The sequence below is a fragment of the Saccopteryx bilineata genome, chromosome 4, assembly GCF_036850765.1.
Source record: "Saccopteryx bilineata isolate mSacBil1 chromosome 4, mSacBil1_pri_phased_curated, whole genome shotgun sequence".
NCBI lineage: Eukaryota > Metazoa > Chordata > Mammalia > Chiroptera > Emballonuridae > Saccopteryx > Saccopteryx bilineata.
Window position 1 is genome coordinate 297475010 of NC_089493.1, and position 17984 is coordinate 297492993.

At 40.5% G+C, this 17984-nt stretch overlaps 1 protein-coding gene across 1 annotated transcript in view; it reads right to left on the reverse strand.

Moving 5' to 3' along the window:
• LOC136335756 (phospholipid-transporting ATPase ABCA3-like) overlaps window positions 1–17984 on the reverse strand; it is an 83865-nt gene that overhangs the window by 15391 nt on the left and 50490 nt on the right. The window contains exons 20-24 of the mRNA XM_066276852.1: window positions 15492–15741; window positions 15108–15312; window positions 9112–9328; window positions 6042–6212; window positions 328–506 (exon numbers count right to left, since the gene is read on the reverse strand). Of these exons, the coding sequence (XP_066132949.1) occupies window positions 328–506; window positions 6042–6212; window positions 9112–9328; window positions 15108–15312; window positions 15492–15741 (1022 nt within the window). The remainder of the gene's footprint in view (window positions 1–327; window positions 507–6041; window positions 6213–9111; window positions 9329–15107; window positions 15313–15491; window positions 15742–17984) is intronic.

The window sequence follows — 17984 nt, forward strand, 5'->3', positions numbered from 1 at the left end:
AGAAAGAAGCCCAGAGTGACTGGGTCTCCTTCTGCCAGGAGGAAGTAAGTGAGATTGAGGGGCAGAGAGAGCGATACCAAACCAGTGTGGTGAGAGAACAAGGGGTGTCATGGCCAGTGTCTCTGTGGTCTGCCTACAGCCCGCACTCAGCCCAGAGACAGAGAAAACCAGAGTGTGGACTTCCAGCCTCCCAGATCCTGCTTCCCACAGAGAGGGGCAGCGCCTGCCCCAGAGCCACTCTCTCCCCTGAAGAATGAAGGCACTGCTCTCTATGCCTGATGTCCCATTTTCATAAGTGATTCTTCAGGTCCACGCTTGATTACTCACCTTCCTGTACGCCTTATAGAGGCCAAAGTAAACGTACTGATTGAGAAATGTTCTTAGTTTCCACAAAGTCGTCTCCCAAAAGAAAACCAAGAGAAGGTAAATAAGGCCTATGATGCTCATCATAACCAGATACTTTCCAATCATTTCCTCTTCAAAAGAGTAAACAGACTTCGTTGTATCTGACCGTGGGAAATGGAGAGAGAGAGACAGAGAGAGGAAGAGGGATCTTACTGCGGGGTACTGACACAGTAACCAAGGCCTAAGGAAAGGACAAATAAAAAGAATTATAGGATAAAATAAAATGTTAGGCGAAAGCTGAGAAGTAGAGCGTGAGAAGTGATCGTTCTGCTGCACAAATCCCACTTAATAACAAATAATAAAATTTGAAAACTGATCGTCATGAGTATACTCTATGGTAATCAAGTAAGTCTATGACTAGTTAACATATTCATTTGTATGTTTACTAATTATGACAGGTTATGAAAAATATGCCTGAAGTCCTTTCAGAAGTGTAAAATATTAACTTGATAATTAGAGAGAGAAGTGGGAGGGGGGTGGGGAAGCAGGTGGCTGCTTCTCCTGTGTGCCCTGATTGGGAATTGAACCTGGGACAGCTACATGCCTGGCCGATGTTCTACCCCTGATGCAACCGGCCAAGGCTGATAACACTATGTTGTAAAATGGTAAAAATGATCATTTTCTGACACTTATTGAAGTTTCTCGAGAAGAAAGTGAATAATATGCACAGAATTCCTGTTAAAAGAGAATTATAAATGCTCCTTTCTTTAAAAAATTTAATTTAGAAAATTAAAATTAACAGGGTGACATTAATCCATAGAGTACTTAGGTTGTAGGTGAACGTTCCTATAGCATCGGAACTGTGGATTATGTTGTGTGCCCATCACCCAAAGTCAGATCATTTTCCATCACCTTCTGTTTCTCCCTCTTTACTCCTTCCCCCCACTCTTCCTCCATGTCCCCCTTCCCCAGGGAACCACTTCACTTTGATGTATGTCCATGAGTCTCAGTTTTATATCCCACCCATGTATGAAATCATACAGTTCTTTGCTTTTACTGATTTATTTCACTCAGTATAATGCTCACAAAGTCCATCCACGTTGTTGTAAATGGCAATATGTCATTATTTCTCATGGCTTGAGTGGTACTCCACTGTATACACGTACCACCTCTTCTTTATCCAGTCCTCTATCGAGGGACCCGTTGGTTGTTTCCATGTCTTGGCCACTGTGAACAATGCTGCAATGAACATGGTGGTGCATGTGTCTTTATGTACTAATCTTTTTTATTTTTTCAGTAGATACTCAGTAAAGAAATTACTGAGTCATCTGGTAGTTTTTCCCTTAATTTTTTGAGGAACCATCATACTTTCCTCCATAATGAGTGTACCAGTTTACATTTCCAAAGCAGTGAATGAGGGTTTCTTTTTCTCCACAGCCTCTCCAACACTTGTTATTAACCTGACTTGTTGATAACAGCCAATCTAACAGGTGTGAGGTGGTATCTCATTGTAGTTTTGATTTGCACTTCTGTAATAGCTAACGAATATGAGCATATTTTCATATATCTATTAGCCACGTGTGTGTCTTCTTGGGAGATGTGTCTGTATACATCCTCTCCCATTTTTTAACTGGGTTATTTCTTTGTTTGTTGCTGAGCTTTGTGAGGTCTTTATATATTTTGAATATTATCCCCTTATCGGAGCTGTTGTTTGCAAATATCATCTCCCATCTGGTTGGCTGTCATTCTGTTTCGTTGTCAGTTTCTTTTTCTGTGAAGAAGCTTTTTACTTTGATACAGTCCCATTCATTTATTTTTGCCTTTACTTCCCTTGCCTTTGGGGTCAAATTTATAAATTGTTCTCTATGGCCAAGGTCCATGAGTTTAGTATTTATGATTTTTTCTATGTATTTGTTTCAGATCTTATATTCAGGTCTTTGATCTACTTTGAAATAATTCTTGTGCAGGGAGACAAACTGGATTCATGTCTCATTCTTTTGCATGTGGCTTTCCAATTTTCCAAGCACCGTTTATTGAAGAGGCTTTCTTTTCTCCATTTTGTGTTTTTGGCTTCTTTGCTGAAAAATATTTGTTCATATATACATGGTTTTATTTCCGGGCTCTCGATTCTGTTCCATTGTTCTATATGCCTGTTTAAATCTGCCAATACCATGCTCTTTTGATTATTGTGGCTCTATAGAATAATTTGAAGTCAGGTAGTGTGATACCTCTGGCTTCATTCTTTTTTCTCAGGATCGCTTTGGCTATTCAGTGTTTTTTTATGGTTCCATATGAACCTGGTGATTTTTTTGTTCTGTTTCTTTAAAAATTGACATTGGGATTTTATTCAGGATTACATTAAATTTGTATATTGCTTTGAGTAATGTGGCCATTTTAACTATGTTGATTCTTTTGATCTATACACATGGACATTTTTTCCATTTCATTGTGTCTTTTTCAATTGCTAACAACAATTTGTAGTTTTTAGTATATAGGTCCTTCGCATCCTTTGTTAAATTTCTTCTTAGTATTTTATCTTTTTGTTGCAATTGTAAAAGGAATTGTTTTTTCTAAGTTCATTTTCCGATATCTTGTCATTACATATAGGAAAGCAATAGACTTTTGTATATTATATACTGAATTTGTATCCTGTGACTTTACTGTATTGGTTTATTGTTTCAGATAGTTTTTTGGTGGAGTCTTTGGGCTTTTCTATATTCAAGATCAAGTCATCCAAAAAGCGATACCTTTACTTCTTCTTTTCTGATATGGATGTCTTTTCTTTCTTTCTCTTGCCTCATTGCTCTGGCTAAACCTTCCAGTACTATGTTGAATAAGAGTGGAGAGAGTGGGCAGCCTTGTCTTATCCCTGATTTTAGAGAAAAAGCCTAATTTGTTTCACCATTTAGTATGATATTAGCTGATGGCTTGTCATATATGACCTTGAGGTACTTTCCTTCTATACACATTTTATTGAGTGTTTTTCAACATAAATGGATGTTCTATCTTACCAAATGCCTTTCTGTATCTACTGATAGGATCACATGATTTTCGCTGTTTGTTTTGTTGATGTGGTGTATTACATTGCTTGATTTACGTATGTTGAACCATCTTAGTGCTCCTGGAATGAATCTCACTTGATCTTGATATATTATTTTTCAATGTATTGTTGTATTTGATTTCCAGTATTTTGTTTAGGATTTTTCCATTTGTATTTATTAGAGATATTGGTCTGTAGTTTTCTTTTTTTGTGTTGTCCTCGCCAAATTTTGGTGTGAGGGTTATGTTGGTGTTATAAAATGTGTTAAGGAGTATGGCTTCTTCTTTAATTTTTAAAAAGACTTTGAGAAGGATAGGTACCAAATCTTCTTTGAATGTTTGGTAGAATTGATTAGTATAACCATCTGGTCCTGGACTTTCTTTTTTTTCTGTATATGTGTGGCAGAGACAGAAAGAGTCAGAGAAAGGGACAGACAGACAGGAAAGGAGAGAGATGAGAAACATCAATTCTTCATTGCAGTTCCTTAGTTGTCGATTGATTTCTCATATGTGCCTTGACCAGGGGGCTACAGCAGACTGAGTGACCCCTTGCTCGAGCCAGTGACCTTAGTCTCAAGCTGGTGAGCCTTGCTCAAACCCGATGAGCCCATGCTCAAGCTGGCAACATTGGGGTCTCGAACCCGGGTCCTCTGCGTCCCAGTTCGATGCTCTATCCACTGTGCCACTGCCTGGTCAGGCTTGGACTTTCATTTTTTAAGGAGGTTTTTGGTAGTTGTTTCTATTTTCTCCTCACTTATGGGTCTATTTAGGTTTTCCACGTCTTCATAACTCAGTCTAGAAAAAAACTGTATAGTCCTGGGAATTTATCCATTTCTTCTAGATGGCTGAATTTGGTAGCATATAATCTTTCATAATATTCTAGTATGATCCTTTGTATATCTATGTAGTGTATAGTAATTTCTTCTCTTTCACTTTGTGTTTTGTTTATATAAGTCCTTATGTTTTTTCCTTAGTGAGTCTAGGCTGGGGTTTGTCAATTTTATTAATCTTTTCAAAGAAGTAGTGTTGTATTCATTTTTTTTTTTCTGAAGCTGGAAACAGGGAGAGACAGTCAGACAGACTCCCGCATGTGCCTGACGGGGATCCACCCGGCATGGCTGCCAGGGGGCGACACTCTGCCCCTCTGGGGTGTCACTCTGTTGCGACCAGAGCCACTCTAGCGCCTGGGGCAGAGGCCAAGGAGCCATCCCCAGCTCCCGGGCCAACTTTGCTCCAGTGTAGCCTTGGCTGCGGGAGGGGAAGACAGAGACAGAGAGGAAGGAGAGGGGGAGGGGTGGAGAAGCAGATGGGCGTCTCCTGTGTGCCCTGGCCGGGAATCGAACCCGGGACTTCTGCATGCCAGGCCGACGCTCTACCACTGAGCCAACCGGCCAGGGCTGTATTCATTTTTGTACTGCTTTTTATTCTCCATTTCATTTAGTTCTGCACTAAGTTTTACTTTTTTCTTCCTTCTTCTGACTTTGGGTTGCCTTTGGTCTTTTTCTATTTTTTTCTCTGATGTGATGTTAGGTTGTTTAATTGGGATCTCTCTCGTTTCTTTTCTTTTTTCCTCTTCTTCTCCAAACTGAGAGGAGGAGAAATACAATACTGCTCTTCTTCCTCTCACTTTTATTTCTGGCTCTTTTCTCCATTGTACTTCACTGTATCTCCCAAACACTACTTTCCTAACCTGTACTTATTTACAGTGGCACCTTGAGATACAAATTTAATTCGTTCTGTAACCGAGCTCATAAGTCAGTCAACTTGTATATCAAACTGCCGACACTGGACCCGTGCGCCAACTCGCCAACTAGCGGCAGCTTCCTGAATCACGACTCGTATCTCGGAATTTTGCTTGGATCTCGAACAAAAATATGGACCGAGTCGCAGCTCGTATCTTAAAAAAATATCGTACGTGGGTCTGTCTGTATCTCAAGGTACCACTGTGTTTGAAAGAAAATTTGAGTTCCTGTATGTGCCAGATACTATATTAGACACAGGGGAATAAATTTCATCCATTCCTTCAAATAAGTTCTATGCAGATAAGTGTTTGATTCTGAATGGTGACTGTGGTGGTGGTGGGGACATAAGTAAACATAACACAACTACAATATGAAGCCTTCTCCTGGAATGTTTCCCATTTGTGCATCACGTAATGAAATAACACAAGCTTTGGATCCCAGTTTTGGCTCATGAGAGCTATGTGAGACAGACATGGGAAGTTTCCTCAGAATGAATATATTGTAAAAAGATAGCTTATAAAGATGTTCGCCTGAAACCTGGGTGCTCTTACTGATCAGTGTCACTCCATTAAATTGAATTTCTAAAAAACAGATTCTAAATAAAAATAAAATTAAAATAAAGATAGCCTAAGTTGGTTAAGACTTAGAATAACGTATGTAAATATACTCAGAGGTTGATTGTTAGTAGCTCTTAATTCCACATCCAATGACAACTTTAAACCTATTTTGGATTTGCTTTTGAGGCTTTATTATACTTACAAAGTTATCCCCCCCCCCCAGCCTTGTAAATTGGCCTATGTCCCAAACACATGGTCTGACTTTCTCCTTTAAAATAAGGACAGATTTTGCACATCTCTCATGGGCTAAGCCTGAGACTTCATTTCCTAGCGACATTGGTCCATCCAAGATACTTACTTTTTTTATTGCAATCGAAGAAGGCAGCATACAGTTTTCTGGAGCACCATTCTTGCCTCTTGTAAAAGGCAAAATAATCACCAATGCATTTTGCCAGGTTGTAATTGGGGAAGATCAGTAATGATTTCAGTATGAAGGTCCTGGTGGCATTGGACATGCTATGGTGAACTCCTAAAAAAAAGATAAGATTGGGTTTCGTTATAGGAAATGAACTCTCTCCAGGACCACACATCCCCCAATTTATGTTCAAACCAAGCTCAGGGAACTAAAAACCAGATGCTTATACTTGAAGAACACCAATTACCCAGTACGTTTGTTTCAGTTGATAGCTAACGATGGGCTGTGTTGGTATTCTCAAAAATATTTTTGATGAAATGGGTGTCCCCCTGACAAGTATTCCTGGCACCCGCTATGAACAGGAAACAACTACTGTCTATTTTTTTCCACATTTATAAACCTAATCGATTGAGTAGGGGGTGGTGGGTAAAGGTAGGAGATCCACCCTAGAATTCAACAGTAGGAAATGGATAGAAAAATTATGGCATAGTTGAGAGTAGAAAAACCTTCAGAGAAACCAGTTGATGGGTTAACTGCTATCTCTCCAAAATGTACTTAATATGAAAAATAATTAGAGACTGAATTTCTGGAGATATGCATGGCCATTGTAGAATGTTGATAATAAAGTCAGGTTTTTCTTTGGGGAAGACGAGAGAAGGCTGGTCTAAACAGAAAGTTCACTTAAGACACTTTGAACAAGAAGAGATGACCAAGCATTAAAAAGAATCTCAAGTGCCAAAGTCATATCAATTCTGTCCGGTGCAGATCTTAATTTGATATAGAGACAAATAGTTGATCCAGATCAAAGGATTCTGGATATTGTCCACTTGAACAGATACCAAAAAAAATGGCACTAATTTTATACAGCAGTACTATCTTACATAGCTTCTCATGATTATGAAAGAGCTCTATGGTTGCACTAATATATATGCTTATATTTGAATATAATATATATGCATATATATATGTATATATGGCTAGTGAGCAATTGAACTGTGGCTAGTGTGGTTCTGGAAGTGAATTTTAAATTGTGTTTAATTTCAATAAGCTTAAATTTGTCTCAATAGCCACATGTGACTAGTGGCTACCATATGACACCGTACAGATATGGTCTGATATCTTTTGGGCTGACCCTGTAGCAAAAGTAATCATGACTATCCTTCCCACCTCCAAAGAATAGAGAAAAATCTTAAGATGAGAAAGAGAAACACATCTGGAAAAAAAAAAAGATGAATGACTCTTTGGGGATAGGAGAAGGTTAAAACTGACAATAAGAAATGTTATTAAAAAATAATGAGCATCCACTTTGGAATAGGCATTGGCTGTTCAGAACAGTATATGAATCAACTCAACTGTAAACTACTCTAAACCAAATGTGGTCATCTAGGTGTATGCGGATGGAACGCCGTTCCTCTAGAGAATCTTAGTGAGGGCATATTTTCTGTGCTCGCTGGGCTGGCCCCAGCGCCTGGTTTACAGACTTCAGTAACAGTCCCTCAGATTTGTAGCATTTTTAGGTAATGTTAGTTTCTTTCTTTCCACTCTGCATCTGTTTTATTTACTCTTTGACATCATATAGCTGATGAAGACCTAATGGGTCATGTTCCATAGAAGTGGCAAAATAGCAGTCTCAGCCAGCTCTTCAATTTTAAAGGAAATACTTTTAATGAGTAATTAAGTATTATATTTGTTATAGAATGTTGCCCTTTCTACAGTTGAGCACTTCCCCTCCTAATCCTATTTCCTAAAAAACACTTCATCATGTACAATCGATTTTTTTCTGCATCTACTGAGACCCTTAAGCATCTGCCATTAACCCACTCAAATGGAAATTTTATTTATAAATTTTCTAATCTAAAAGCAACCTTCTTAGATTCAGTTTGCTAATATTTTGTTTAGAATTTTTTGAATCAATGTTCCTGAGTAAAATTAGTTCATGATGATGTTATAATTTTTATGGCATGAGACTTTTGTTCATCTCATAGAAAGGGTTGGAAATGTAATCTTGTTCTTTTCTGTATTAGTCGGGAGAAAATCCAGAATTCACCAGCAGATAATTTAAACTATTAACTACTCGAATTCTTATAAAGTGATTTGAATTTTCTAATGCTTCTTAAATCATATTTAGTGAATTTCATTTTTTTTCTAGACACATAACAATTTGTTTGAAGGCCTTAGTTAGTTTGTTGCCTTAACATTGTTTATCATATCCTCTTATTTGCCAATGTGTAACAAATATATGCTATATACATTTTGAACCTAATATTTACCTCAATTTTATTATTAACCTTTCCAGCTGCTGGGTAGTGGGGCTATTGGTATTCTCTATTGTATATTTGTTTTCTGATTCTATAGTTTGTGGTTTCTGCTTGCACTTGCTCTTCAGGTCTTCCGCGCCCCCCCCCCCCTTTGTTCTTTTAACCTGATCGCAAGTTCTCTAGATAATATACCTGTGGGAATACTTTGAAGTCTGGGAATTGGGTATAACTGTGCCACTCACCTGAGGGCACAATCAACTAAGGTTTCTTAAAATAAGCGATCAGGTTATCAGTATTAGGATTATTGTTTGGCTTACACACATACTACGATTTCAGGAAACAAACCTACATGGGTACTTGCTGGTGGTTACAGATTCCGAAGGGAGATCACTACTTCTATTCCAGTGCCAAATTCAAACTTTGTAAATTTCCTTGTTGTGTGCTATCGAGGCATTAATTTTTGCTCATCTTTATCATGAAGACCCAGCCCCTCTTAACTCCGATTTTGGATAGAGCGATTAAACCTTTGTTGTATGTGCCTCTCTGCCCAGACTCAGTCCCGTCGCGTCAACATGAAAAGTCCCCACTCAAAAAACAAACCTCGAGTGTGGTATATCGCAGGTGCTCAGAGTAATCTGTACGACTTCTATCAAGTTCACAGGATTTTCTCCAAAACCTAGAACTTCATGTGCTTGGTTACTGACTCACTGCTGTGTTCTGGGGAGGGAGGCATCTTAGGTAGCCCTTACACTTACCGTGTTGAAATGTGGTGTCTGTGAAGAGAGTGAAAATGCCCGACAGGTAGTTGAACAACACGAGTCTGATGTAGGCAGATGTGCTTTTGGAAAACAGGAAGCTCAGCAGGTACATGAGGGGGACGGCAGACCAGCCATACAGCAGGAAGATCAGCATGGTGTCCAGGAAGTGGTAGTCTGTGAGGTACACATCCAGCTGGCAGAATTTCAACACCCCCTGAGACACACAGGGTACAGAGATTTTTAAAGGCAAGCGACCACCGAGTGCAAAAATGATTCAAGGCAAAACATGCAGAGAAAGTCAGAACAAGAGACGGGTCTTCCCACTCTCTCCACTCTTATTCAACATAGTTCTGGAAGTGTCAGCCAGAGTGATCAGGCAAGAGAAAGAAATAAAAGGCATCCATATCGGGAAAGAAGTAGTAAAGGTATCACTTTTTGCAGATGACACAATCCTGTATATAGTAAACCCTACAGACTCCACCAAAAAAAAAAAAAAAAAAAAAAAGATTAGAAACAATAAACCAGGTGTCCCCAAACTACAGCCCACAGGCCGCATGTGGCCCCACTGAGGCCATTTATCTGGCCCCCCGCCGCACTTCCAGAAGGGGCACCTCTTTCACTGGTGGTCAGTGAGAGGAGCACTGTATGTGGCGGCCCTCCAATGGTCTGAGGGACAGTGAATTGGCTCTCTGTGTAAAAAGTTTGGGGACCCCTGCAATAAACCAATACAGTAACATAACAGGATACAATATCAATATACAGAAGTCTATTGCTTTTCTATACGCCAGTGATGCAACTTCAGAAAATGAACTCAAAAAAACAATTCCTTTTACAATTGGATACTATTCTTGGCTGGTAATTTCTTGGTTTGAACATTTGGTTCCACTCTCTTCTAGCTTATAAAGTTTCTGCTGAAAAATCTTATGATAACCAAATGGGATTTCCTTTATATGCTATGTTTTTTTTCCTGGGCTGCCTTGAGAATTCTTTTTGTGTCATAATTTTTGAAAGTTTGGCCCTGGCCAGTTGGTTCAGTGGTAGAGCATCGGCCTGGCATGCAGAAGTCCCGGGTTCAATTCCCGGCCAGGGCACACAGGAGAGGCACCCATCTGCTTCTCCACCCCCCCCTCTCCTTCCTCTCTCTCTCTTCCCCTCCCGCAGCCAAGGCTCCATTAGAGCAAAAGATGGCCCGGGCACTGAGGATGGCTTCTTGACCTCTGCCCCAGGCGCTAGAGTGGCTCTGGTCATGACAGAGCGATGCCCCGGATGGGCAGAGCATCGCCCCCTGATGGGTGTGCTGGGTGGATCCCGGTCGGGTGCATGCGGGAGTCTGTCTGACTGCCTCCCTGTTTCCAGCTTCACAAAAATACAAAAAAAAAAAAAAAAAAAAAAAAGAAAGTTTTAGTACAATATGCCTTGGAGAAGATCTTTTTGGGTTGAGGTAATTAGTTGTTCTGTCTGTTTCTTCGGTTTGAAGATATAGCTCCTCCCGTAGGTTTGAGAAATTTCCATCCACTATTTGTTTGAATTGGCTCTCCATTCCCTTATCTCCCTTTTCTTCTTCTAGTATACCTGTTACTTTTATATTTCTCTTCCTAATGGAGTGGGATAGTTCTTGTAGAGTTCTTTCATCTTTTTTATGCTCAAATTCTTTTCTTTGTGCATTACTTTTTAACTTCAGTATTACTAATTCTTTCCTTAATCTGGTCAGCTCTATTTTCTATGCTCACTCATTCATTCTTTATCTCTTTTGTTGAGATATTATAACCAGAATTTCTATTTGTTTTTTTTTTAAGTTGCAATCTCTTTAGCGAAGTATTCATTTTATGTTGATTTTTTTTCTGAGTTCATTAAACTGCCCACCTGTACTATCTTACATTGCTGAGTTTTTTGTTTTACAACTGCAATCTTGAATTCTGTGTCATTTAAATAACACAATTCCATGTCTTTATGTTTATTTCCTGAATATTTTAAATTTTCTTTCTGAGTGGACTCATTACCTTGGTCTTTCATGGTATTAGATGGATTCCTTCTCTATCTCAGCATCTATGTATCAGTGGCACTTCTCTAGGAGACTGATAAAAGTCTTTTTTTATATATACAGTAGGTAACACTTAATTGAAATATTTTTTCTTATCTCTCTTGCACTTCTCTGGCTTTTCAAATCGCTGTGGGGTGGTGAAAATGGCTTATGATTTCTGAGAAGGTGGACATCTCTCCTGTGATGTACCACCCCCATCCCTGGGGACCACCTTGGCAGGGAATGTGGTGGGCAATGGGTCTCCAAATCCACAACATCCCAGTGCTGTTCCCCCGCAGCCTGACAGCATCGGCAGTGGAATGAGCTGGGGGAGCTCATCGCCTCCTTTGTTGCTTTGCTCTACCAGCAACGGCAACTATTGGACCTTTGTAGCATCTCACCTGTACCTCCATTTGATATGGGATTTAGTAGCAGAGTGCGCCTGTTACTCAGGGAAAGAGGTGTTTCTGTAGCACCAGTTCTCCATTTGCAGACTATGTGCTCTGTTACCCAACAGGAAGGGTGAGCTGAGGCAAGCTCTGGGTGGGTGTGGGGAGGTGTCTAAGCTCCATCTCTTTGTTTCTTTGTCTGAAAGGCTGACTGCTAGACAACGTTGGCTGCACCTCTGTGCTTTGTGTCCCTTCCCAGGTCACCGGGCTCCACTGCAGCTGATACTGCCCATTCCTGCAGGAACGTGCAATAAATCTCTTTCCTTCTCCCAACTGAAAGGAGTGCCAGTGACAATCTCACCGGCTCACAGACAGCAGGCTAACAGTTGTTAGGGAACTTAGGCAAGGAGAAGGGGGTGAAGGGATTGAGCAAAGATAGACCAAAAAGTGAAAATACCCATGAACATGGACAGCAGTGCGGTGACAGTGATGGAAGAAAGTGGAGGAAGGTATGAGGAGGATAAATGGTGATGAACAGAGATTTGATGTTGGGGGGTTGAACACACAATATAGGGTACAGAACATGTGTTGTTGAATTATGCACTTGAGACCTGTATAATTTTGCAAACCAGTGTCACTCCAATAAATTCAATGAAAAATAAGTAAGTAAATAAATAAATAGAAGTTACATACCTTCTTGGAAAAGCAATATACTCTGTTCTGGTAAAAACAAAACAAAACATACAAAAAAGCAAAACAAAACAAAACAAAAACAAATAAAAACAACCCCACAACCCTATGCATATGTAAATATGTAGATTCTACCCAAATTAATTCTTAAATGAACTTGCAAGTAAGTTGTTCCAATGGAAAATGTAACCTCTTTGTTATGAAATTTAACACACACCTGAAACAGTACATAAGACATAAATGAATTATCACAATGAATCATTGCAAAATAACCCTGTGGGCAACTACCACAGTAGCCAGTACCTAAGAAATCTATTGTGAATTACTTTAACTCCTATAAAAAAACCACTATTGCAATTTTTACCATAAAATTTTTCTTTGTATTTATTTTGTTAAACTTTTATTTATTCATTTTTAGAGAGAAAGAGAGAGAGAGAAGGGGGGAGGAGCAGGAAGCATCAACTCCCATATGTGCCTTGACTGGGCAAGCCCAGTTTTGAACCGGCAACCTCAGCATTCCAGGTCGACTATCCACTGCGCCACCACAGGTCGGGCTTTTTTGTGTTTTTTAACAGTGTGAGCACATAAGCATACATCCCTGAATATTAACATAGAGTGCAGCAGGTCCTCAATGATGTCATTTTGCTCAATATTTTCATTGTAACATTGATATTACAGGAACTTAACCACGGTTTACATCAACTAGTCTAAGGTAAAACCGGTTTTGTTATTATGTCATTGGGCTTGAAGTTCCAGAACCTACTGATGACATGAAGTGAGGACATACTGCATGGTAGTGTCTGTAGTTTGAACATTTTATGAACATAACTATAATATGTATCCACTCATAGCCGACTTCTGTCACTCAGCATTGTGAGAGCTATCTACGTTTCTGGATATAATTCTCTTTCACTTTTTTTGAGACAGACAGAGAGAGAGAGACAGAGAGAGGGACAGACAGGGACAGGCAGACAGGAAGGGAGAGAGATGAGAAGCATCAATTCCTCATTGCAGCACCTTAGCTGTTTATTGATTGTTTTCTCATATGTGCCTTGACCAGGGAAGCTACAGCGGAGAAAGTGACCCCTTGCTCAAGCAAGCAATTTAGAGCTCAAGCTAGTGACCACGGGGTCATGTCTATGATCCCACCCTCAAGTCGGCAACCCCGCGCTTAAGTTGGCGAGCCCAGACTCAAGCTAGAAGAAAGAGCCTGTGCTCGAGTCAGCAACCTCAGGGTTTCGAACCTGGATCCTCTGCATCCTAGTCTGACGCTCTATCCACTGCGCCCCTGCCTGGACAAGCTCTACTTCACTCCTTATCATTGCCTTATAATGTCCCCCTTAGTGTCCCCATTCATTTCTCTATTTTTCTTTTTATGGATAATGGATGGATTCCAGAGTTCGATTATTGTATTGGCTTGTTAGGGCTTCCGGAATAAAATAGCATGAACTGGTTGGCGTAAACAACAGAAATTTATTTTCTCACAGTTTTGGAGGCTGGAAGACCAATATCATGACAGGGCTGGTTCTCCTTAGAGCGCTGTTCTTGGCTTTCAAATGTCCATCTTTTTGCTGTGTCTTCACACGGTCTTTGCTTGCTGTTTGCACGCCCCTGATGTGTGTTTGTGTGTTCAAATATCTCCTTCCTTCCTTCCTTCCTTCCTTCCTTCCTTCCTTCCTTCCTTCCTTCCTCCCTCCCTCCCTCCCTCCCTCCCTCCCTCCCTCCCTTCCTGTGAAGTGGGAGGCAGGGAGGCAGAGAGATAGACTCCCGCGTGTGCCCCAACGGGGGTCTACCACAGAAGCCCCCTCTAGGGCCATGCTCTGCCCATCTGGGGCCAGTACTCTGTTGCTTGGCAACTGAGCCATCTCAGAACCTGAAGTGGAGGCCATAGAGCCATTCTTAATGCCTGGGGCCAACTTGCTCAAACCATTCAAGCCATGGCTGCATGAGGGGAAGAGAGGGAGGAGGAGGAGGAGGAGGAGGAGGAGGAGGAGGAGGAGGAAGTGTGGAGAAGCACATTTGTGCCCTGAGGAGGAGGAGGAGGAGGAGGAGGAGGAGGAGGAGGAGGAAGTGTGGAGAAGCACATTTGTGCCCTGACTGGGAATTGAACCTGGGACACGCCAGGATGACTCTCTACTACTAAGCCAACCTGTCAGGGCCCAGATTTCTTCTTCTCAAAAAGGATACCAGTCAGATTAAATTAGGAGCCACCTAAACTGCTTCATTTTAACATAATCACCTCTTTGAAGGTCCTGTCTTTAAATATAGTTACATTTTGAGACACTGGTGGCTAGACTTAAACATATGAATTTTTTGGGGGGGAGCAGGGGGTCATAATTTGCTCATCAAGCTACTATAAATAATGATTTCAAATATTTTCTTTATCATACCTCTTGGTTAATTTTTTTTTTTTTTACAGAGACAGAGAATCAGATAGAGGGATAGACAGGGACAGACAGACAGGAACGGAGAGAGATGAGAAGCATCAATCATCAGTTTTTGGTTGCGACACCTTAGTTGTTCACTGATTGCTTTCTCATATGTGCCTTGACCGCGGGCCTTCAGCAGACTGAGTAACTCCTTGCTCAAGCTAGCGACCTTGGGTCCAAGCTGGTGAGCTTTTTGTTCAAACCGGATGAGCCCGCGCTCAAGCCGGCGACTCCGGGATCTCGAACCTGGGTCCTCCGCATCCCAGTCCGACGCTCTATCCACTGCGCCACCGCCTGGTCAGGCTCTTGGTTAAAATTTACACACAATGCAATTTGTTTTCTAAGAGAATGAGCAAAGATAGTTTAGTGGCAGAATTAGGTTTACTGTATAGTTGGAGAATAGACATTTTGCACATGAGCCCTCACGATATTTCTATGAGGCACCGAAGGTAAACAAGCACTTACTAGCAGTAAGAAGCAGGCGACGAAGAAGATGAGGAGATCCCACAGCAGAGCTGAGAACCAGTAGGCGAGAACAGAGGCCCCGCAGACAAACTGGATGTGCTTTGCCTTGGAGACCCTTTCCGTCACTGTCAGGAGACAAAAGCTACTGATAAAAAGAGCCATGCCGAAGTGTGTGTTGATGGCCACCTGGTATCCGTCTGACAACCTACAGGAGAAAAAAACAAAAGTAGATAGATCAAAACATCAACACAGCAGAAAATACAAATTTTTATTTCATTTTATTTTTTAAAAAAAGCTAGTTTTAAATCTTACAGATATAATCAGAGCAGAAGAAACACATTGAGAGGGTAAAATTCTACTCTAATAAAAAAAAGAGCAACGTACGTTTCACTGTGTTCCTCAGGAACGGGAAGTGGCTGGGGTTTATTCAAGACCGTGAGGGAGGCGTTAGGGCCAGAAAGTGACTTGTAAAGAATGTTGTCTAGGATGGCCAGGGCCAGGGACGGTGAGTGGTAGGCTTGATTGTTGAACAAACCCGTGAGTATTATTTCATCGTTCTTCACCTCGATGGAAAATGCCACAATGCATGCGTAAATACAATCTTCACTTTCCATCAAGTACTGCAGTAGGTCACCTAGGATAACGATACAATATTGGTCGGTTTATCCATAATATTATAGGTCTATCGACAGTATGTGTTAGGAAAGAAGAACAACTAATTTTACTTGTTTGGATTTTTCCCTTTCAGTTTTCTGATAATGATCATTTCAAACGTCTGCCATCTTCCTGAAGCCCTGGATTGTTCGATTCAAAGTTCTCTTATTTCTGTGCCTGCAACTTAAATTCTGACGTCACTGAGAAAACACAGGTGGCATCCAGGCATCCCCAAACTACGGCCCGCGGGCCGCAATGCGGCCCCCTGAGGCCATTTATCCAGCCCCCACTGCACTTCTGGAAGGGGCACCTCTTTCATTGGTGGTCAGTGAAAGCACCACTGTATTTGGCAGCCCTCCAATGGTCTGAGGGACAGTGAACTGGCCTCCTGTGTAAAAAGTTTGGAGACCCCTGGTAGACTCTTTACGCTTACTTGTTTGTCTTAAATTGAGCTGTGAATAAATACTTTCACTTACAGTGTTTATTGGTTATTTTACAGCAGACCAAACCTCCCTGCGTGACAATTAAAAAGCAGGATAAAAAAATGACAAATCATCTATTGGAAGGTATTCTATATCTTAGGAAAGCCATCAACATTTGGGGCCCAAGACCTTGGAAGGAATGGAAATGCATTGAAGTGAGACAAACATTCCATGTGCTTTATTCCTTCCAAGCACTTTAGATTTATTATTAATGGTGGTGGTGCCTTTCAGTAAGTGCTCCAGCTCTCCGTGGGGCTCACCACAGGCTTTCTTTACCTTAGGAGTAAGACTGTGTAAGAAATCGATGGGTTCTTAGACACATTCAACCCAGTTATCAAATCCCTTCCACTCCTGCTGGGATTCGCCCCCTTCCCATAATCTTATTGCTCCCCTTGGAAATTAAACCTTCTCAGAAATAACCTCATGCCAATTATTCACCCTTTTCACACACAATATCTGGCATTCAATTAGGAAATGTTTAGGTAAAACAAAAAATAGAACAAAAAAAAAAGCAGAGATAATAGATATAGCTCTACAGGCAAACTAGGCATTAGAAATAGGGAATTCACCAGACAACTGGATCCATAGAAAGAATAAATGTTTGTGTTACCATTGAAAAGAGACATCAATTACAAGTAAGAATTCGATATTTTTCTAGATGGTGGAATTAAAGAATATTTTAATTAAAAAAAAAAGAATTCAATAAACAACTCATAGCAGGTTAGATACAAATGAAGAGTAAACAGGAAACTAGAAGACAAGTTAATTAGGAAAAAAACAAGTCAACATCACAATGTCAAAAAGGATGGGGAACAAGAGAGAAAACATTAATCAGTAATACTACTCAGCCGTAAGAAATAACATCGGATCATTTACAACAAAATGGTTGGATCTTGATAACATGATACAGAGTAAAATATGTAAATCAGAAAAAACTAAGAACTGCATGATTCCGTACATAGGTGGGACATAAAACCGAGACTAAGAGATGTGGACAAGAGTGTGGTGGTTAGGGGGGGGAGGAGAGGGAGGGAGAGGGAAAGGGGGGGAGGGGCACAAAGAAAACTAGATAGAAGGTGACGGAGGACAATCTGACTTTGGGTGATGGGTATGCAACAGAATTGAATGACAAGATAACCTGGACATGTTTTCTTTGAACATACATACCCTGGTTTATTGATGTCACCCCATTAAAATTAATAAAAATTTATAAAAAAAATAATATTCACAATGACATGGGAAATGATTACAGGTACTGAGATATCAAAAGGATAATAAAAGAATACTGTGAACAATTCCACACATACAACTTGGACAAGATGAAATTAAACTACTTCCTCAAAACATAAGTAAATCAGAAAAAGCTAAGAGCTATTTGATTTCACACACAGGTAGGATATAGGCATATGGAAAAATGTTCAACATTACTAACCATCAGAGAACTGCAAAGTAAAACCACAGTGAGATACCACTTCACACCAGTCAGAATGGCGCTCATTGACAAATCAACACACTGTAAGTGCTGGCGAGGGTGTGGAGCAAAGGGAACCCTCCTGCACTACTGATGGGAATGCAGACTGGTGCAGCCACTGTGGAAGAACAGTAAGGCATTTCCTCAAAAAATTAAAGATAAAACTGCCTTATGACCCAGTTATCCCACTTTTAGAAATATATCCTAAGAATCCCAAAACACTAATTCAAAAGAAGATATGTACCTCCATGTTTATTGCAGCATTGTTCA